The sequence below is a fragment of the Pristiophorus japonicus genome, chromosome 6 (assembly GCF_044704955.1).
Source record: "Pristiophorus japonicus isolate sPriJap1 chromosome 6, sPriJap1.hap1, whole genome shotgun sequence".
Classification (NCBI taxonomy): domain Eukaryota; kingdom Metazoa; phylum Chordata; class Chondrichthyes; family Pristiophoridae; genus Pristiophorus; species Pristiophorus japonicus.
In genome coordinates this window covers 73,418,449-73,441,585 of record NC_091982.1, presented here as the reverse complement: position 1 = coordinate 73,441,585, position 23,137 = coordinate 73,418,449, and the positions used below count along the sequence as shown (strand labels likewise).

The following is a 23,137-nucleotide window of genomic DNA, read 5'->3' as shown; positions in this document are numbered from 1 at the left end:
GTTACATACTGTTCTAAGAAACAATCCCGTATGCATTCTATGAATTCCTCCTCCAGGCTACCCCCTGCGATTTGATTTGACCAATCGATATGTAGGTTAAATCCCCCATAACTACTGCCTTTCCTTTTTCACATGCCTCCATTATTCCCTTGATTATTGCCCGCCCCACCATGAAGTTATTATTTGGGGGCCTATAAACTACGCCGACCTGTGACTTTTTACCCTTACTATCTCTAATCTCCACCCACAATGATTCAACATTTTGTTCATTGGAGCCAATATCATCCCTCACAACTGCCCTGATATCATCCCTTATTAACAGAGCTACCCCATCTCCCTTCCCTTCCTGCCTATCTTTCCGAATCATCAGATACCCCTGTATGTTTAATTCCCAGTCCTGGCCACCTTGCAACCATGTCTCTGTAATGGCCACCAAATCATACCCATTTGTAATGATTTGTGCCGTCAACTCATTTACTTTATTTCTAATGCTGCGTGCATTTAGGTAGAGTGTTTTCATCCTAGTTTTTAAACCATGATTTTTAGTTTTTACCCCTCTTGCAGCCCTTTTATATTCAGTGGCCCTTTTTGTTTCTTGCCTTTGGTTTCTCTGCCCTCCAGTTTTACTCATCTCTTTTCTGTCTTTTGTTTGTGTCTCCTTTTGGTTTCCCGCTGTCTCCCTGTATTGGTTCCCATCCCCCTGCCATACTAGTTTAACTCCTCACCAACAGCACTAGCAAACACTCCCCCTAGGACATTGGTTCCGTTCCTGCCCAAGTGCAGACTGTCCGGTTTGTACTGGTCCCACCTCCCCCAGAACCTGTTCCAATGCCCCACGAATTTGAATCCCTCCCTGCTGCACCACTGCTCAAGCCACGTATTCATCTGTGCTATCCTGCGATTCCTACTCTGACTAGCATGTGGCACTGGTAGCAATCCCGAGATTACTACTTTTGAGGTCCTCGAGAAAGAGTCAGACTGAACACTGTGAGCTCAAAGTAAAGTGTGACCGTAGTCTTTTATTGCCTCTCCAACCTGTGAAGCCTCTTTATATACCTGTGCTCCATAGGGATTATGGGATCCCTTGGGACACCAGGGGATGAGCCCTCTGGTGGCTGCACAGAGTAAATGCAAGTATACATATATAACAACACTCCACCCCCAAAGTCAATAGTGTAACTATTTACAACGTGAGTCGATCTGGGGCCCTTCTTGCCCTGATTGATCGTCTCGGTGTGAAAGCTAGTATTGTTGAATCATTTGTTGGGCCCTCGCTGGGCTGCTGTGCAGCTGGCCTTGCTGCCTGGTGTGTTGTGCTCTACAGGGCTGCTGTGGATGATGGGTTCTGCTTCGTGATCAACTGTGGTGCCGGTTGCCACTGGTGTGTATGTTGGGGGATCAAAGAAGGTAGGGTCCAAGGTGGGTTGCTCAGGATAGTCCGTGAATCTGAGTTTGATTTGGTCCAAGTGTTTCTGGTGAATGTGTCCATTTGAAAGTTTGACCCGAAACACCCTGCTCCCCTCTTTGGCCATGACAGTACCGGTAAGCCACTTGGGACCTTGTCCATAATTTAAAACAAATACGGGATCATTAATTTCAATCTCGCGTGACACATTTGCACTATCATGGTATGCACTTTGTTGAAGCCGCCTGCTCTCGACCTGTCCATGTGGATCAGGGTGAACTAACGCAAGCCTTGTCTTAAGTGCTCTTTTCATGGGCAGTTCAGCAGGTGGGATCCCAGTGAGTGAGTGGAGTCTCGTGTGGTAGCTAAGCAGGACTCGGGATAGGCGAGTCTGCAGTGAGCCTTCAGTTACCCTCTTCAAGCCTTGCTTGATGGTTTGCACCCATCTCTCTGCCTGACCATTGGACGCAGATGTGACATGTTTGATCCCATTGCAGGTCATGAATTCTTTGAACTCAGCACTAGTGAAACATGGCTCGTTGTCGCTCACCAGGACATCAGGTAAGCCGTGTGTGGCAAACACGGCTCGCAGGCTTTCAGTGGTGGCAGCGGATGTGCTAGCCGACATTATCTCACATTCAATCCACTTGGAGTACGTTTCTGCAACCACAAGGAATATTTTACCCAAGAACGGGCCTGCATAGTCGACGTGTACCCTAGACCACGCTTTGGAGGGCCAAGACCATAAACTTAGTGGCGCCTCCCTGGGTACATTGCTTAACTGCGAGCATGTATTACATCTATGAATGCAGGACTCTAAGTCCGCATTGATACCGGGCCACCACATGTGGGATCTGGCTATCGCTTTCATCATTACGATGCCTGGGTGGGTACGATGGAGGTCATTGATGAAGATCTCTCTGCCCTTCTTGGGGACCACTACACGATTGCCCCACAGAAGGCAGTCTGCCAGTATAGACATTTCACCTTTGCGCCGCTGGAACAGCTTTATCTCTTCCTCCATTTCCACTGGGACACTGGACCAGCTCCTGTGAAGTACACAGCTTTTGACTAGAGATAATAAGGGGTCCTGGCTTGTCCAGGTTTTGATCTGCTGGGCAGTGATGAGTGATTGCTCACTCTCAAATGCTTCCATAACCATGGCTAGATCTGCGGGCTGCGCCATTTCCACCCCCGTGGTGGGCAATGGCAGCCTGCTGAGAGCATCAGCGCAGTATTCTGTGCCTGGCCTGTGGCAGATGGCGTAGTTATATGCGGACAACGTGAGCGCCCATCTCTGGATGCGGACCGATGCATTGATATTTATCCCTTTACTCTCGGAAAACAGGGATATAAGTGGCTTATGGTCAGTTTCCAATTCGAATTTTAGCCCAAACAGGTATTAATGCATTTTCTTTACCCCATAGACACATGCTAACGCTTCTTTTTCAATCATGCTGTAGGCTCTCTCGGCCTTAGACAGACTCCTGGATGTATAAGCAACAGGTTGCAGTTTCCCGAAATCATTAGCTTGTTGCAATACACACCCGACGCCATTTGATGACGCATCACATGCTAGTACCAAACGCTTACATGGATCATACAACACAAGCAATTTGTTTGAGCAGAACAATTTTCTCGCTTCTACAAAGGCATTTTCTTGGCTTTTGCCCCAAAGCTATTCACCTCCTTTTCATAGTAAGACATGCAGTGGTTCTAACAGTATGCTGAGACCCAGTAAGAAGTTACCAAAAGTAGTTTGAGAGTCCCAGAATCGACCACAGCTCCATTACGTTCTGTGGCCTCAGTTCCTTCTCGATTGCCTCTGTCTTCGCGTTGGTGGGCTTGAGGCCGTCCGCCACAATCCTCCTTCCCAGGACTTCAGGTGCCAGGAAAACGCACTTCGAGTGTTTTAACCTGAGCCCCACGTGGTTGAGTCGACTAAGAACCTCCTCCAGGTTCTGCGGATGCTCGGCTGTGTTCCGACCTGTGACCAAGATGTTGTCCTGGAAGACCACTGTGTGCAGGACTGGCTTCAGTAAACCTTCCATGTTTCTCTGGAATATCGCCGCCACTGATCGGATTCCAAAAGGGCACCTGTTATAAACAAAAAGACCGTTGTGCGTGTTGATGCAGGAAAGGGCCTTCGATGATTCCTCCAGTTCCTGCATCATGTAGGCTGAAGTCAGATCCAGCTTCGTGAACGTCTTTCCTCTCACCAGCGTTGCAAAGAGGTCGTCGGCTTTTGGTAGTGGATATTGGTCCTGCAGGGAGAAATGATTGATAGTTACTTTGTAATCGCCACAGATTCTGACGGTGCCGTCTCCCTTGAGGACTGCGATAATAGGACTGACCTACTCACTGAACTCGATTGGTGAAATGATGCCCTCTCGTTGCAGCCAGTCGAGCTCGATCTCTACCCTTTCTCTCATCATGTACGGTACTGCTCTCGCCTTGTGCTGGATGGGTTGCGCCCCCGGAGTTCGGTGGATCTGCACTTTTGCTCCTTGGAATTTCCCAATGCCTGGTTCGAACAGCGAAGGAAATTTGTTTAAGGACCTGGGTACACGAAGTGTCGTCAGCGGGCGATAGCGCTTGGACGTCGTCCCAGTTCCAGCGTATCTTTCCCAGCCAGCTCCTGCTGAGCAGCATGGGACCATCGCCCGGTACCACTCAGAGTGGTAGTTTGTGCACCACTCCATCGTAGGAGACCTTTACAGTAGCACTGCCGATTACAGGAATCAGTTCTTTAGTGTAAGTTCTTAGTCTCGTGCGAACTGGGGTTAAGACTGGCCTTGAGGCCTTGTTGCACCACAACCTTTCGAAATGATGGACTGGCTCGCGCCCATATCCAGCTCCATTGACACCGGAAGTTCATTTAGTTCAACATTCAGCTTCATCGGGGGACAATTCGTGGTGAATGTGTGCACCCCATGCACCTCTGCCTCCTCTATCTGAGGCTCTGGTTCGTAATGATCCTCCATGGATCTGTTCTTCTCTCAAACATGATGGTTTGCAGGTTTAACAAGCTTAGCAGCTTGCCTGCACCCTCGTTGGAGGTGTCCCATTGTTCCACAGCCCTTGCAAACGTATCTTTTGAATCAGCATGAATGAAAACGATGATCACCCCCACAGCGCCAGCAAGATGTTAATGGCCTTGCATTCAGCACCCTTGATGGTGGACTCTGAGACATCTGCGGATGTGTAGCTGCAGGTATGTGTGACCTGCCCTGTACGTTACGATTCGAAAACAACATCACTTTGTTCACAGTACATGTAGCAGCACTTGTGTGCTGAGAGATTTGCTTCGTATTGTGGTGGCAATGAACACCTGGGCTATCGCTATGGTCTTATTCAAGGTTGGGGTCTCTACAGTCAAAGGTTTGCGAAGTATGGTTTTGTGGCCAATGCCAAGTACGAAAAAGTCTCTGAGCATGTGCTCCAAATATCCTTCAAATTCACAATGTCCTGCAAGGTGTCAGCTCAGCGACATAACTCGCCACTTCCTGGCCTTCAGACCTTTTGTAGTTGTAGAACTGATACCTCGCCATCAGAACGCTTTCCTTCGGATTCAAATGCTCGCGGACCAGTGTGCACAAATCGTCGTACAATTTCTCCGTGGGTTTTGCTGGAGTGAGCAGATTCTTCATGCGTCCATACGTCGGTGCCCCATAGACGATGAGGATCACTCTACGTTTGGCAGCGTTCTCTTCCCCATCTAGCTCGTTGGCCACGAAGTATTGGTTGTAGTCGCTCCACAAAAGTTTCCCAATCATCTCCCTACAAAAATTTCTCTAGGATGCCCACTGTTCGCTACATCTTTGGGTTCGCTATCTGTATCTCGTCGCCAGTTGTAGTGTATGGAGAAAGAGTCAGACTGAACACTGTGAGCTCAAAGTAAAGTGTGACCTTAGTCTTTTATTGCATGTCTCCAGAGTGCCTCTCCAACCTGTGAAGCCTCTTTATATACCCGTACTCCCAAGGGATTATGGGATTCCTTCGGACTCCAGGGGATGAGCCCTCTGGTGGCTGTATAGAGTAAATGGAAGTATACATATATAACATTATGTTTATAAGTACAGTTATTAATGGCGTTTGGAATATTTTGTGGTCTCTCTCATTTCACCTTTGCACCCAGGAGGACGCTGTGATATGGCGTGAGACAGGGATCGTATGATGGGGATGCGGTGAGCAATGGGGATTTGGGGTTTCATTCATTCACATCTCAGTCTGATGAGCCAGTCATGGACAGCCCAGAATGCCGATTATCTCGCTATCTTCTCTCCCTCCTGTTCCTCCTCCTCTCTTTCTCTGCAGCGCCCTCCTCCTGAGATGGTCCCACAATCCCTGGTGGCAAGGGCTGCGCCCTCTTGATGGCCAAATTGTGGAACATGCAGCAAACCACCAAAAAATGGGACACCCGCTCTGGCAAGTACTGGAGGGCTCCTCTTGAGTGGTCAAGGCAGCAGAACCATTGCTTCAATAAGCCAATGGTCTGCTTGATAGATGTTCCTGGTGGTAGCATGTCTCTCGTTATACGAGTGCTGGGCACAAGAGTTGGGGTTGCGGAGGAGAGTCATGAGCCAGGCGAAGAGCCGATAGCATTTGTCTCCGAGCAGCTACCTGCCAGCTTGATGTGGTGGCTGGAAGAATGCTGGCTGTCTGGCGCAGGATGAAGGCATTGTAGCTACTGCCAGGATAGTGGGTATTGACATTGAGGATTCACTGTCTGTGGTCGCACACAAACTGCACATTAAGTGAGTGAGTGATTTTTACCAAGTATTGTACTTTTAAGCCTTTCAAAAATAATGAGGGAGTTTTGTACTTGTCACAATGCTCTCTGATACCAAAGAACCTTGAAATGACTAAGGAAAACTCTTCCAGTAGCAGGAAGTAGCACATATCCACTCAAACTGCAAAACCGTGACAGGTGTGAGTCATTGATGAGGATCCCTTCAAATAGCATCATTGGAGCCGGATTCCTGCTGTTCCACACCACCTGAAGCTGTTGTTGCTTTCCCCAGCCAGTAAGTACCTTGGCTAAAACGAAGTTGGGAGATTGGGCATCCAGTGAGCGTTGCACACTCACTGACATCACGATCTCCATCATGGCGAGCTCCCTGGCAATCGAGGTACCAGCAGCACTACCAGCAACACCGATATGACATGTGGCGTTGGAACTGGCATCAGCTGTTGTTACAGTGGTCAATGGTAATTCAGTCACGCCACATGAATTTCTCCCCCATAAACTTTAATTAATAAAATACATAAATCAAGGTTATATAGGGATGGCAGGGCAGGAGGTGTGCCATTGCTGCAGAATGTGGAGAGCATTGCAAACCGGACAACCACATCTGCAGTGTCTGCATCTCAAAGAACTTCAGCTCAGAGGTTCAGACTCTGCAGACCGTAGGGAGGGGGGGTGTTCCAGGAGGCAGTCACATCCCTTAGGTTAGGTAGTGATACAGGTCTGGCTAGTGGTCAGGGACAGGAAGGTGTGACTGCATGTCAGGCAGGTAAGGGGACTCCAGGTGTAGTGCTGGAGGAGCCTCAGCATTTCCCTTTATCTGACAGGTACTGAGTTCAAAAGAACATAAGAAATAGGAGCAGGGGTGGGCCATTTGACCCCTTGAGCCTACACTGCTATTCAATAAGATCATGGCTGATCTGATCTTGGCCTCAACTCCACTTTCCTGCCTGCTCCCCATAACCCTTGACTCCCCTATTGTTCAAAAATCTGTTTATCTCCACCTTTAAATATATTCAATGACCCAGCCTGCACAGCTCTCTGGAGTAGAGAATTCCAAAGATTCACAACCCTCTGAAAGAAGAAATTCCTCATTTCCGTTTTAAATGTGCAACCCCTTATTCTGAAACTCTGCCCCCTAGTTCTAGATTCCCCCATGAGGGGAAACATCCTTTCTGCATCTACCCTGTCAAGCCCCCTCAGAATCTTAGACGTTTCAATAAGATCACCTTTCATTCTTCTAAACGCCAATGAGTCCCAACCTGCTCATCCTTTCTTCGTAAGACAGCCACTTCATCTCAGGAATCAACCTCGTGAACCTTCTCTGAACTGCCTCCAAAGCCAGTATATCCCTCCTTAAATAAGGAGACCAAAACTGTTCGCAGTACTCCAAGTGTGGTCTCACCAACGCCCTGTACAGTTGTAGCAAGATTGCCCTACTTTTATACTCCATCCCCCTTGCAATAAAGGCCAACAGAAATGTTGCCTTCCTAATTACTTGATGTACCTGCATGCTAACTTTTTGTGCTTCATGCACAAGGACCCTCAGATCCTTCTATACCGCAGCATTTTGTAGTCTCTCTCCATTTAAATAACAATTTGCTTTTTTATCCTTCCTACCAAAGTGGATAATCTCACATTACACTCGGGCCCCTCATCCAAGTCATTAATATAGATTGTAAATAGTTGAGGCCCCAGCATCCATCCCTGTGGCACCCCACTAATTACCATTTGCCAACCGGAGAATGACCCATTTATCCCAACTCTTTGTTTTCTGTTAATTAGTCAATCTTCTATCCCTGCTTATATATTACCTCAATCCCTTGAGTTCTTATCTTGTGCAGTAACCTTTTATGTGGCACCTTATCGAATGCTTTCTGGAAAACCAAATACACTACATCCACTGGTTCCCCCTTATCCAACCTGCTCGTTACATCTTCAAAGAAGTCTAGCAAATTTGTCAAACGTGATTTCTCTATTCTGACTGCGGCAACTACAAAGGAATTCTCCCTGTTATCAGCCACTGGGAAAGTCGTCGCTCGAGTCCTCCTCAACCGTCTTCTCCCTGTGGCCGAGGAGCTCCTCCCGGAGTCACAGTGTGGATTTCGTCCCCTCCGGGGCACAACGGACATGATTTTTGCAGCGCGACAGCTGCAGGGAAAATGCAGGGAACAGCACCAGCCCTTATACATGGCCTTCTTCAACCTTACAAAGGCCTTTGACACCGTCAACTATGCGGAGCGTCCTCCTCCGTTTCGGATGCCCCCAAAAGTTTGTCACCACAACGACATGCAGGCCATGATCCTTCTCAACGGATCCATTACAGACCCAATCCACATCCAGATTGGGGTCAAATAGGGCTGTGTCATCGCCGCAACCCTCTTCTCAATCTTCCTCGTTGCCATGCTCCACCTCATAGCCGACAAGCTCCCCGCTGGAGTGGAACTAGTGGGAAGCTGTTCAACCTTCGCCGTCTCCAGGCCAGGTCCAAGACCACCCCAACCTCTGTCGATGAGCTACAGTACGCGGACAATGCCTGCGACTACGCGCATTCAGAGGCTGAACTCCAGGACATAGTTGAAGTATTTACTGAGGCGTACAAAAGCATGGACCTTACGCTAAGCAAGACAAAAGTCCTCCACCAGCCTGTCCTTACCACACAGCACTGCCCCCCAGTCATCAAGATCCATGGCGCGGCCCTGGACAATGTGGACCACTTCTCATATCTCGGGAGCTTCATATCAACAAGAGCAGGCATTGACGACGAGATCCAACACCGCCTCCAGCCAGTGCAGCCTTCGATCGCCTGAGGAAAAGAGTGTTTGAAGATCAGTCCCTCAAAATTGCCACCATGCTATGGTCTACAGGGCTGTAGTAATACCCGCCCTCCTGTATAGCTCAGAAACATGGACCATGTACAGTAGACACCTCAAGTCGCTGGAGAAATACCACCAACGATGTCTCCGCAAGATACTACAAATCCCCTGGGAGGACAGACGCACCAACATTAGTGTCCTTGACGAGGCCAACATCCCTAGCATCCAAGCACTGACTACACTTGATCAGCTCTGTTGGGCAGGCCACGTAGTTCGCATGCCAGACACGCGGCTCCCAAAGCAAGCGCTCTACTCAGACCTCCTTCATGGCAAATGAGCCAAAGGTGGGCAGCGGAAACGTTACAAGGACACCCTCAAACCTCCCTGATAAAATGCAACATCCCCACTGATACTTGTGAGACCCTGGCCAAAGACCGCCCTAAGTGGAGGAAGCGCATCCGGGAGGGCGCTGAGCACCTCGAGTATCGTCGCCGAGAGCATGCAGAAATCAAGCGCAGGCAGCGGAAAGAGCGTGCGGCAAACCAATCCCACCCACTTCTTCCCTCAACGACTATCTGCCCCACCTGTGACAGAGACTGTGGTTCTCGTATTGGACTGTACAACTACCTAAGAACTCATGTTAAGAGTGGAAGCAACTCTTCCTCGATACCGAGAGACTGCCTATGATGCTGATGACTTGTTTAGAACCGAGAGACTGCCTATGATGCTGATGACTTGTTTAGACTGTTATCATCTTCTATATCTATAGAATGGACGCTGATGTCCTCACTCCCTCCCTCCCTCTCTCTCTCTCCTCCTCCCTCTCTCTCTCTCTCTCTCTCTCTCTCTCTCCCCTTCCCTCTCTCCCCTAGCTCCGCCCCAGGACAGACAAAAATTGACTATTATGACGATAAAGATTAATAAGGAGGCCGAATTCAGGGCCGTATTTACATCCAGGTGTTGCAGCTGAAAAGCCGTTTAAATCGATTTCTACCCCGTCAAATTCTGATCCATGTCGAACAAGAAGCAACTGATGTTTTTTTAATTTAAAACTATTGCAAAAGCAAAATACTGCGGATGCTGGAAATCTGAAATAAAAACAGAAAATGCTGGAAATACTCAGCGATGAAGGGTCATCGACCTGAAACATTAACTGTTTCTCTCCCCACAGATGTTGCCAGCATTTTCTGTTTACATTTTAAATTATTGCGAATGTCTCAAAGGTAAAAATGAAGATAAATGTATATGTTTAAAGGAGCAGGAGTAGGCCATACGGCTCCTCGAGCCTGCTCCGCCATTTAATACGATCATGGCTGATCCGATCATGAACTCGGGTCCACTTCCCTGCCCGCTCCCCATAATCCCTTATTCCCTTATCAGTTAAGAAACTGTCTATCCCTGTCTTAAATTTATTCAATGTCCCAGCTTCCAAAGCTCTCTGAGGCAACAAATTCTACAGATTTACAACACTCAGAGAAGAAATTCCTCCTCATCTCAGTTTTAAATGGGCGGTCCCTTATTCTAAGATTATGCCCCCTAGTTCTAGTCTCCCCATCATTGAAAACATCCTCTTTGCATCCACCTTGTCAAGCCCCCTTATAATTTTATACATTTCGATAAGATCATCTCTCATTCTTCTGAATTTCAATGAGTAGAGGCCCAACCTACTCAACCTTTCCTCATAAGTCAACCCCCTCATCTCCAGAATCAACCGAGTGAACCTTCTCTGAACTGCCTCCAAAGCAAGTATATCCTTTCTTAAATATGGAGACCAAAACTGTACACATATTACGATGGTTAAATAGATTTTCTCACTATTGACAGCTGATGACACCCACAGAAATCAGAAGGATGTCAACCCCTCCGTGCCAGCATGGAGTTCTTTGCTGCCTTCATTTCAAATGGAGGGGAGAAAAAAACCGTTAAAGGAATGGAACCAGCGCGCGCGCATCGAACCACCTCGCGCCTTTCCGTTGCAAAGCAAACGACTGTCAATCAATGGAATGAGTGAGCGCGGCGTTGCGCGGGCCGAGCAGCGGTTTGGTTGAGAAACTCGAACTGCACGCACATGATTTCCCTCGCGCTTCCGTCGGCAGGAAACGTCTGTTGGTGAAATAAAGGTAGAGGTCGGATGTGTTAGAGGAACGGTTTCTTTTTCAGTAATAAATTGTATATTTTTGGATTATACGATCTTCAGCTACCAAAACAAAATATACAAGAATATTTTGCATCGTTATTGTGAGGATTACACTCTCAGAATAACACTGTGATTATAAGAAGTTGTCACATCTTCAGAGACTTCCTGGATTAAGTTTTAAGCAAAAGAAAACAAAGCCATCATTTTGTTCCCTTTCTGCATCTGATATGATTGCCATTCGGAACCATTTGCAAAAAGATGTTTTCACACCGCTGGAAGAGAGGTTGCTGGGTTTGGTGATCGTCTGGAAAGCTGGGAAGAAGCGGAAAAACTGTATTTTATGTGCCGCAGGTGCGTGGGCTGTTCAATAGTGAGGTGAAGCGGATACAAGGGACTACTGCTCTTAAAGGCGCGTTGTTCGGTTTGAGATTTTATACTGGGAGCAGGTGCATCATGCGATCCTTGTTGAGAAAAGTTTTAGCTTTATACATCCAATATTCTACTACTCAAATTCCTGGTAGCTTCAATTGCGCCTAGTGATCTAGTTAATCTATCTATTTTTGACTCGTGTCTGCTTTGTGTCCCTCGTTTCAGATGTCAAATAAAAGAAAGAAAGTAATTTGTCGTCTTCTGACTTGGAGCTGGAAATGTATGCGCATCTTCCAATCTGAAAACTTTCCTCACTAGCCGTATTTGATCTGAGAGTGTGCCTACTTATAATTAGACTTGGTGGCTTAAAGGGTTAGGTCAAGTTAAGCACATCTGCACCTTAACAGCAAAATAATACGTTATACATTACATAATAGCATTATAAAAGTGTATTCCTGATTTATAATGAGCAATGCCATGGTAGATCTGCTAGATTTTATCTTGTCAAACTTAGCGGAACTTAGAGGCATTTGATCTATGGTAGTAAACCTTGTGAAGTATCTTACAAGATATTTAACTCAACGCCAGTCTCTTAAAGGGGAAAGCAAGTCTAGGGGAGTGATTAGTGTTAAAATCACCTCAACCCCTCCACACATTTTATATTGAATATTTTGGGGGAATTAAAAAGTCAAATGTTTCTTGACCACTCGACTGTTCTGAATGCCGGTGTTACTGGCTGGGATTATCCCCTGATTCTTGGAGAAACTTCAGTGTATGTAATGCAGACTATTAGTTGGAATCAGTCTGAGAGCTGACCCAGAGCCATCAATCTGAGGAAAGCAGGCTACTGGCTGTAGATGCTACATATAGAGTCACTGAAGGATATCCAATTGGTACTGTCGCTGCAGCAGTCTATTGGTAAGGAGAGTCAAAATGGTGATGGAATATTTTTTATTTAAAAATAATTGGAACACCTTTTTTAATGTATTGTGCAGAATGTATTTTTGTCTGTATTGGGTCATTGATTTGAATTCCTTACTACTAATGCCTGTACACACAGTTAATTTTACGGGGATATTTCTGCAAGATACCTTCGAAATATTGTGCAAGCTAGCAAAAGTCAATTGGATTGTGTTATGTCTGTCATGCACTTATGAATGACTCCACGAGGCAATGTGTTGTACTCAAACTGTAGTGACCTTAGTCCTTTATTCGTAACTCCAGAGTGAGGCACAAGCATGGTGGGCAGCCTTTTATACTGGGCCCTGCACACCTATGCACGTGGCCCTCAGGTCTCCCACCGCAGTGCCCTCTGGTGGACAGCCTCTCCACCAGTTGCACCCTCTAATGGTGCCAGCATAGTATATACACAGTGTAAACCTTATTGAAGTACAACAGATAACAAGTCTCCATCTTATGCAACTATACAGTGACTACACAGCAAGTATATCTATAGTCTACATATATAACAGATTGTTACAGTGGCAACTCAGTCTAAGGACTAGTATTTCATATTTTTTTAAAGCATTGTTTGAATGTTTGAGAGAACAATGTGTCAAGGGCTTTTCTTCTGACATATCTTCATAACACCTGAAATAAGTTGTCCAAGGTATCTGGCACCAAAGCACGACGCCAACTAAGGCTGTAGTGTTTTGACAATCACGTCTGGTATGAATACATGGGTAGACCAAAGAGGAATTCTACTCCAGCCTCAAACAATCCCTGTCCCGAGTCTCAACGAGCAACAAGCTGATCTTCCTTGGCGACTTCAATGCCAGAGTCGGAAAGGACACTGACCTCTGGAGAGGTGTGGTTGGCTGAGAGGGGGTAGGGAAAGCCAACTCCAATGGCACCCTCCTCCTGACAAAATGATTAGAACATGCTCTCGTCATAACCAATACCCTGTTTCGTCAGAAAGACAAATATAAAGACAAAGACAAGCCCCTCGCTTCAAGCACTGGCATCTGCAAGACTACGTCGTTGTCCGAGTGAGGGACTGCAAAGACGTGCGCATCTCCAGTACCATGACAGGAGCTGACGACTGCTGGACAGATCACCGACTAATTCGCTCTGTTATCACCATCAACATTGCCCCAAAACAGCAACAGCAACAGAAACAATGCCGCAGGAAAATTAATGCTGGAGCACTCAAAGATCCTGCGAAGAAAACCCTATTCAGCCAGCGCCTTGCTACCAATCTGACGACTCCCAGTGCCCCAGAGACGCAGCGTGTCCACATGCCTGGTCAACCCTCAATGTTTCCATAATCAGCACCTGTGAAGAGACGCTCGGTCACTCTTCCAGGAAACACCAAAACTGGTTCGACGAGAATGACCAGGAGATCCAGGAGCTAATATGCCGCAAGCGCAGGGCATTCTTGCACTGGAATCAGCAACACAACTCGAGGACAAGAAAGCAGCTCTACAGATGTCTGAAGGCCGAGGTCCAACAGAAAACCCGTGACCTAAAGAACAGATGGTGGGTGGAGAAAGCTCAAGAAATCCAGCAGCTAGCCTACAACCACGATGTGCGAGGATTCTTCAGCGCAATCAAGACGACCTACGGTCTAAGCACCCAAGGCCCTACCCCACTACTGGCCAAGAACGGAGAGATGCGCATCAAGGATAGAGAGGCATTCACTGCCCGCCAGAAGGAGCACTTCGAGGATCTCCTCAACCGAGACTTTGTCTTTGACGTGAGTGTCCTCGGCTCCATCCCACAGCATGCTACCCGCCACCATCTCAGCACAACCCCAGCCTGGCACGAGGTTGAAAAGGCCCTGTACATGGCTGCCTTCGACCTCATAAAAGCCTTCGACACTGTCAACCATGAGGGATTATGGAGCGTCCTCCTCAAATTTGGCTGCCCTCAAAAGTTTGTCACCATTTTCTGCCTGCTTCACGATGACATGCAAACTGTGATCCTGACCAATGGATCCACCACAGACCCATTCCATGTTTGGACTGGGGTCAAGCAAGGCTGTGTCATCGCACCAACGTTCTCCTCGATCTTCCTTGCTGCAATGCTCCATCTCGCCCTCAGCAAGCTCCCTGCTGGAGTGGAGCTAAATTACAGGACAAACGGGAATCTGTTCAAACTCCACTGCCTCCAGGCCAGATCCATGGTCGTCCCATCCTCCGTCATTGAACTACAGTACGAAGATGACGCCTGTGTCTGTGCACACTCGGAGGCTGAACTCCAAGGCATTGTCAACACCTTCACCAAGGCGTATGAGACCAAGGGCCTTGCACTAAACATCCATAAGACAAAGGTCCTCTACCAACTTGCCCCTGCCACACAGCACTGCCCCCCCCCCCCCCACCAGGTTATCAAAATCCATGACAACGTGGACCATATTCCATACTTCGGCAGCCTGCTGTCAACAAGGGCAGACATCGATAACTAAGTTCAACACCGCCTTCAGTGTGCCAGTGCAGTCTTCGGTCACCTGAGGAAGAGAGTGTTTGAAGACCAGGATCTCAAACGGGGCACCAAGCTCGTGGTCTACAGGGCAGTGGTGATACTCGCCCTCCTATATGGCTCAGAGACATGGACTATGTACAGCAGGCACCTCAAAACACTGGAGAAGTGCCACCAATGCTGCCTATGCAAGATCCTGGAAATCCATTGGCAGGGTAGGCGCACCAATGTCAGTGTCCTCGCTCAGGCCAATATCCCAAGCATCAAAACACTGACCATGCTTGATCAGCTTCGCTGGACGGGCCACATCGCCCGCATGACTGACACGAGACTCCCAAAACAAGCGTTCTATTCGAAGCTCCGACACGGCAAGTGATCCCCAGGTGGACAGAGGAAACGCTTCAAGGGCACCCTCAAAGCCTCCTTGAGAAAATGTAACATCCCCACCAACACCTGGGCATCCCTGGCCCAAGACTGCCTAAAGTGGAGGAAAAGCATCCAGGAAGGCGCCGAAAACAATCTGAATCCAAACAGTCAACAGTGGCAGGAGCGTATGGCAACCCAGGCACCCCACCCACCAGTTCCTTCAACCACCGTTTGCCTCACCTGTGACCGAGACACTAAGTCCTGCATTGGACTCTTCAGTCACTTGAGAACTCATTTTTAGTGTGGAAGCAAGTCATCCTCGACTCCAAGCAACTGCCTGTGATGATGCGTACTTACAAGCAGGGACTGGACTACTGATTGTTTTTTGGGTGGTCCTTTTTGACATGCAACTCTGCGGGTAGGTTTCCTTTGCATTGTTATATTGGACTGTCCTTGCTTAGTTCATCAGCCTACAATGTATAGCCAACAGAGAAACTAGGCTAATTATACTCTATGGCAGTGATTCATCCTGTAGGAAGTCTTTAATTTAATGTTTGCATTATTTTGAAAGATAGCTCAGAGAAATCATTTTTATTACATTGATATATTAAGGAGGATAGTAATGTTTGTAATTATTGCACTATGTTGTTTTGTCCTGAATTCTGGTCATTTACTTGTTCCTGTATTAAATAAATTGTCTGTTACTTTATAGCTTTATAGTTCAGATTAGATATGCAACCAGCCTACTGAAGGTGAGAACATGATATGTTCCAGTAAGCTGGTGTGCAGTGGCAAGAGTTTGCTGCTCAATCGCTGGGTCATGTTGTTTATCTAGCTATTAGACAAGTTAATGGCATAATCAAGGTCACAGGGAATGTTAGATCCATTCGTGAGAGTGTTTGTTGATGCTGGACCTGAGTAAAATATCTGGTGCAAAACCAAAAACTTCACACTTGGGCAATACTTCAGCTAGTTTCTTCTTTAAGAATAATAGTGTGCCTACTTCCTCCTAGATTCTTCCCCTCCCTGTAGTAATGTTATGAATTTTGGTTTGATAATCTCTCAGGTTTGGCAGTACTAATCATTCCTGTAACCAGACCCTGCATCTCTTATGTCCAAGAGTTTACCTGTACAGCTCAATATCTAATTCTATGACCCCCTTGGGATTTCAACTGGATAGCGTGTTCTTCACGTGCTTCTCCAATATTTCGGTAAGCAAACTGATTAGCATTTAGTGAGATATGAATGGTTGCGCGCTTTATTTTACAAACTGCAAGTGAACATACTGAGTAACAGTCATACCAAATGTAACATATTCCAACTTAACTTCCATCACCCCTTTTTATAAACACAAAAAATAATAAATACACTGCTCTATCCCAGTTAGTGGGCTTAAATGTACTTGCGTTTGGTCAGCCTCATCCTCAAAATAGAATTAATCTTCAATGGCAGAGAGGCTGTTGGCAGTGATTAAGACTTGGCATGCCATTAAAAGGGTACTTAGGCTGGAATGGAGGAGCCCTAATGTTTTTTGGCAAGCTGGACCGTATATATGATGTCAGTACACGAACTTCACACTGTTCAATACATTTGAATTAGGAGCCAGAAGGCGAGGGGTGCCATTTCCAGAAAGCTTATGGAGGACTGTCGCATTTCATAGAAAACATAGAAACATAGAAAATAGATGCAGGTGTAGGCCATTCGGCCCCTCGAGCCTCCACCACCATTCAATAAGATCATGGCTGATCATTCCCTCAGTACCCCTTTCCTGCTTTCTCTCCATACCCCTTAATCCCTTTAGCCGTAAGGGCCATATCTGACTCCCTCTTGAATATATCCAATGAACTGGCATCAACAACTCTCTGTGGTAGGGAATTCCACAGGTTAACAACTCTCTGAGTGAAGAAGTTTCTCCTCATCTCAGTCCTAAATAGCCTACCCTTTATCCTAAGACTGTGTCCCCTGAGTTCCCCATCATCGGGAACATTCTTCCCACATCTAACCTGTCCAGTCCTGTCCGAATCTTATAAGTTTCTATGAGATCCACTCTCATCCTTCTAAACTCCAGTGTAAAAAGGCCCAGTTGATCCAGCCTCTCCTCATATGTCAGTCCTGCCATCCCGGGAATCAGTCTGGTGAACCTTCGCTGCACTCCCTCAATAGCAAGAACGTCCTTCCTCAGATTAGGAGACCAAAACTGAACACAATATTCCAAGTGAGGCCTCACCAAGGCCCTGTACAACTGCAGTAAGACCTCCCTGCTCTTATAGGTTAAGCGAATTGGCTAAGGTTTGGCAGATGGAATACAATGTTGGAAAATGTGAGGTCATCCACCTTGGGGGGGAAAAAAAAACAGTAAAAGGGAATATTATTTGAATGGGGATAAATTACAACATGCTGCGGTGCAGAGGGACCTGGGGGTCCTTGTGCATGAATCCCAAAAAGTTAGTTTGCAGGTGCAGCTGGTAATCAGGAAGACGAATGGAATGTTGGCCTTTATTGCGAGAGGGATGGAGTACAAAGGCAGGAAGGTCCTGCTGCAACTGTATAGGGTATTGGTGAGGCCGCACCTGGCGTACTGCGTGCAGTTTTGGTCACCTTTCTTAAGGAAGGATATACTAGCTTTGGAGTGGGTACAGAGATGATTCACTAGGCTGATTCCGGAGATGAGGGGGTTACCTTATGATGATAGATTGAGTAGACTGGGTCTTTACTCGTTGGAGTTCAGAAGGATGAGGGGTGATCTTATAGAAACATTTAAAATAATGAAAGGGATAGACAAGATAGCGGCAGAGAGGTTGTTTCCACTGGTTGGGGAGACTAGAACTAGGGGACACAGCCTCAAAATACAGGGGAGCCAATTTAAAACCGAGTTGAGAAGGAATTTCTTCTCCCAGAGGGTTGTGAATCTGTGGAATTATCTGCCCAAGGAAATAGGAGGCTAGCTCATTGAATGTATTCAAATCACAGATAGATTTTTAACCAATAAGGGAATTAAGGGTTACGGGGAGCGGGCGGGTAAGTGGAACTGAGTCCACGGCCAGATCAGCCATGATCTTGTTGAATGGCGGAGCAGGCTCGAGGGGCTAGATGGCCTACTTCCTGTTCCTAATTCTTATGTTCTTAAGTATACTCAAATCCCCTAGCTATGAAGGCCAACATACCATTTGCCTTCTTCACCGCCTGCTGTACCTGCATGCCAGCTTTCAATGACTGATGAACCATGACACCCAGGTCTCGTTGCACCTCCCCGTTTCCTAATCTGCCGCCATTCAGATAATATTCTGCCTTCGTGTTTTTGCCCCCAAAGTGGATAACCTCACACTTATTCATATTATACTGCATCTGCCATACATTTGCCCACTCACCTAACCTGTCCCAAGTCACCCTGCAGCCTTTTAGCGTCCTCCTCACAGCTCACACCGCCACCCAGTTTAGTGTCATCTGCAAACTTGGAGATATTACACTCGATTCCTTCATCTAAATCATTAATGTATATTGTAAAGAGCTGAGGTCCCAGCACTGAGCCCTGCGACACCCCGCTAGTCACTGCCTGCCATTCTGAAAAGGACCCGTTTATCCCGACTCTCTGCTTCCTGTCTGCCAACCAGTTCTCTATCCACATCAGTACATTACCCCCAATACCATGTGCTTTGATTTTTCACACCAATCTCTTGTGTGGGACCTTGTCAAAAGCCTTTTGAAAGTCCAAATGCACCACATCCACTGGTTCTCCCTTGTCCACTCCACTAGTTACATCCTCAAAAAATTCCAGAAGATTTGTCAAGCATGATTACCCTTTCATAAATCCATGCTGACTTGGACCGATCCTGTCACTGCTTTCCAAATGTGCTGCTATTTCATCTTTAATAATTGATTTCAACATTTTCCCCACTACTGATGTCAGGTTAACCGGTCTATAATTACCTGTTTTCTCTCTCCTTTTTTAAACAGTGGTGTTACATTAGCTACCATCCAGTCCATAGGAACTGCTCCAGAGCTGATAGATTGTTGGAAAATGATCACCAATGCATCCAGTATTTCTATGGCCACTTCCTTAAGTACTCTGGGATGCAGACTATCAGGCCCCGGGTAGTTATCGGGCTTAAATCCCATCAATTACCCTAACACAATTTCCTGCTTTATAAGGATATCCTTCAGTTCCTCCTTCTCACTAGACCTTCGGTGCCCTAGTATTTCCGGAAGGTTATTTGTGTCTTCCTTCGTGAAAACAGAACCAAAGTATTTGTTTAACTGGTCCGCCATTTCTTTGTTCCCCATTATAAATTCACCTGAATTTGACTGCAAGGGTCCTATGTTTGTTTTCACTAATCTTTTTCTCTTTGCATATCTATAGAAGTTTTTGCAGTCAGTTTTTATGTTCCCAGCAAGCTTCCTCTCGTACTCTATTTTCCCCCTGCTAATTAAACCCTTTGTCCTCCTCTGCTGTATTACAAAATTCTCCCAGTCCTCAGGTTTGCTACTTTTTCTGGCCAATTTATATGTCTCTTCCTTGGATTTAACACTATCCTTAATTTCCCTTGGTAGCCACAGTTGAGTCACCTTCAATTGTTGAAGTTCATCCATTTGATCTTTAAATGTTTGCCATTGCCTATCCACCGTCAACCCTTTAAGTATCACTCGCCAGTCTATTCTAGCCAATTCATGTCTCATACCATCGAAGTTACCTTTCCCCAAGTTCAGGACCCTAGTCTCTGAATTAACTGTGTCATTCTCCATCTTAATAAAGAATTCTACCATATTATGGTCACTCTTCCCTAAGGGACCTCGCACAACAAGATTTGCTAATTAGTCCTTTCTCATTACACATCACCCAGTCTAGGATGGCCAGCCCTCTAATTGGTTCCTCGACATATTGGACTAGAAAACCATCCCTAATACACTCCAGGAAATCTTCCTCCACCGCATTGCTACCAGTTTGGTTAGCCCAGTGAATATGGAGATTGAAGTCAACCTTGATAGCTGTTGTACCTTTATTGCACACATCCCTAATTTCTTGTTTGATGCTGTCCCCATTCTCATTACTACTGTTTGGTGGTGTGTACACAACTCCCACTAGTGTTTTCTGCCCTTTGGTATTCCATAGCTCCACCCATACAGATTTCACATCATCTAAGCTAATGTCATTCCTTACTATTGCATTCAGTTCCTCTTTAACCAGCAACGCCACCCCACCTCCTTTTCCTTTCTGTCTTTCCTTCCTAAATGTTGAGTACCTCTGGATGTTGAGTTCTCAGCTTTGGTCACCCTGGAGCCTTGTCTCCGTGATGCCAATTACATCATATCCGTTAACTAGGAGCTAAATTAAAAAGTAGGACCTCAAAAGTAGTAATCTCGAGATTGCTACCAGTGCCACGTGATAGTCAGAGTAGGAATCGCAGGATAGCGCAGATGAATACGTGGCTTGAGCAGTGGTGCAGCAGGGAGGGATTCAAATTCCTGGGGTATTGGAACCGGTTCTGGGGGAGGTGGGACCAGTACAAACCGGACGGTCTGCACCTGGGCAGGACCGGAACCAATGTCCCAGGGGGAGTGTTTGCTAGTGCCGTTGGGGAGGATTTAAACTAATATGGCAGGGGGATGGGAACCAATGCAGGGAGACAGAGGGAAACAAAAAGGAGGCAAAAGCAAAAGACAGAAAGGAGATGAGGAAAAGTGGAGGGCAGAGAAACCCAAGGCAAAGAACAAAAAGGGCCACTGTACAGCAAAATTCTAAAAGGACAAAGGGTGTTAAAAAAAACAAGCCTGAAGGCTTTGTGTCTTAATGCAAGGAGTATCCGCAATAAGGTGGATGAATTAACTGTGCAAATAGATGTTAACAAATATGATGTGATTGGGATTACGGAGACGTGGCTCCAGGATGATCAGGGCTGGGAACTCAACATCCAGGGGTATTCAACATTCAGGAAAGATAGAATAAAAGTAAAAGGAGGTGGGGTAGCATTGCTGGTTAAGGAGGAAATTAAGGCAATAGTTCGGAAGGACATTAGCTTGGATGATGTGGAATCTATATGGGTAGAGCTGCAGAATACCAAAGGGCAAAAAACGTTAGTGGGAGTTGTGTACAGACTCCAAACAGTAGTAGTGATGTTGGGGAGGGCATCAAACATTAAATTAGGGGTGCGTGCAATAAAGGTGCAGCAGTTATAATGGGTGACTTTAATATGCACATAGATTGGGTTAACCAAACTGGAAGCAATACGGTGGAGGAGGATTTCCTGGAGTGCATAAGGGATGGTTTTTTAGACCAATATGTCGGGGAACCAACTAGGGGGGAGGCCACCTTAGACTGGGTGTTGTGTAATGAGAGAGGATTAATTAGCAATCTCGTTGTGCGAGACCCCTTGGGGAAGAGTGACCATAATGTGGTGGAATTCTGCATTAGGATGGAGAATGAAACAGTTAATTCAGAGACCATGGTCCAGAACTTAAAGAAGGGTAACTTTGAAGGTATGAGGCGTGAATTGGCTAGGATAGATTGGCGAATGATACTGAAGGGGTTGACTGTGGATGGGCAATGGCAGACATTTAGAGACCGCATGGATGAACTACAACAATTGTACATTCCTGTCTGGCGTAAAAATAAAAAAGGGAAGGTGGCTCAACTGTGGCTATCAAGGGAAATCAGGGATAGTATTAAAGCCAAGGAAGTGGCATATAAATTGGCCAGAAATAGCAGCGAACCCGGGTACTGGGAGAAATTTAGAACTCAGCAGAGGAAGACAAAGGGTTTGATTAGGGCAGGGAAAATGGAGTACGAGAAGAAGCTTGCAGGCAACATTAAGACGGATTGCAAAAGTTTCTATAGATATGTAAAGAGAAAAAGGTTAGTAAAGACAAACGTAGGTCCCCTGCAGTCAGAATCAGGGGAAGTCATAACGGGGAACAAAGAAATGGCGGACCAATTGAACAAGTACTTTGGTTCGGTATTCACTGAGGAGGACACAAACAATCTTCCGGATATAAAAGGGGTCAGAGTGTCTAGTAAGGAGGAGGAACTGAGGGAAATCCTTATTAGTTGGGAAATTGTGTTGGGGAAATTGATGGGATTGAAGGCCGATAAATCCCCAGGGCCTGATGGACTGCATCCCAGAGTACTTAAGGAGGTGGCCTTGGAAATAGTGGATGCATTGACAGTCATTTTCCAACATTCCATTGACTCTGGATCAGTTCCTATGGAGTGGAGGGTAGCCAATGTAAACCCACTTTTTAAAAAAGGAGGGAGAGAGATAACAGGGAATTATAGACCGGTCAGCCTGACATTGGTAGTGGGTAAAATGATGGAATCAATTATTAAGGATGTCATAGCAGCTCATTTGGAAAGAGATATTATGATAGGTCCAAGTCAGCATGGATTTGTGAAAGGGAAATCATGCTTGACAAATCTTCTGCAATTTTTTGAGGATGTTTCCAGTAGAGTGGACAAGGGAGAACCAGTTGATGTGGTATATTTGGACTTTCAGAAGGCTTTCGACAAGGTCCCACACAAGAGATTAATGTGCAAAGTTAAAGCACATGGGATTGGGGGTAGTGTGCTGACATGGATTGAGAACTGGTTGTCAGATAGGAAGCAAAGAGTAGGAGTAAATGGGGACTTTTCAGAATGGCAGACAGTGACTAGTGGAGTACCGCAAGGTTCTGTGCTGGGGCCCCAGCTGTTTACACTGTATATTAATGATTTAGACGAGGGGATTAAATGTAGTATCTCCAAATTTGCGGATGACACTAAGTTGGGTGGCAGTGTGAGCTGCGAGGAGGATGCTATGAGGCTGCAGAGCGACTTGGATAGGTTAGGTGAGTGGGCAAATGCATGGCAGATGAAGTATAATGTGGATAAGTGTGAGGTTATCCACTTT

General features: G+C 46.3%; 2 protein-coding genes across 3 annotated transcripts in view; one reads left to right on the top strand and one right to left on the bottom strand.

Annotated features, from left to right (window-relative positions):
• LOC139265692 (uncharacterized) overlaps nucleotides 1-10,853 on the bottom strand; it is a 139,120-nt gene extending 128,267 nt beyond the window's left edge. The window contains exons 1-2 of the mRNA XM_070882939.1: nucleotides 10,807-10,853; nucleotides 8,809-8,958 (exon numbers count right to left, since the gene is read on the bottom strand). Of these exons, the coding sequence (XP_070739040.1) occupies nucleotides 8,809-8,910 (102 nt within the window). The 5' untranslated portion in view covers nucleotides 8,911-8,958; nucleotides 10,807-10,853. The remainder of the gene's footprint in view (nucleotides 1-8,808; nucleotides 8,959-10,806) is intronic.
• Nucleotides 10,854-10,983: 130 nt separating this feature from the next.
• The window catches only part of LOC139265691 (exocyst complex component 1-like), a 222,386-nt gene continuing 210,232 nt past the window's right edge, over nucleotides 10,984-23,137 (top strand). For both annotated transcript variants that reach the window (XM_070882938.1, XM_070882937.1), the window contains exon 1: nucleotides 10,984-11,456. In XM_070882938.1, coding sequence (XP_070739039.1) covers nucleotides 11,333-11,456 — 124 coding nt within the window. In that variant the 5' untranslated portion in view covers nucleotides 10,984-11,332. The remainder of the gene's footprint in view (nucleotides 11,457-23,137) is intronic.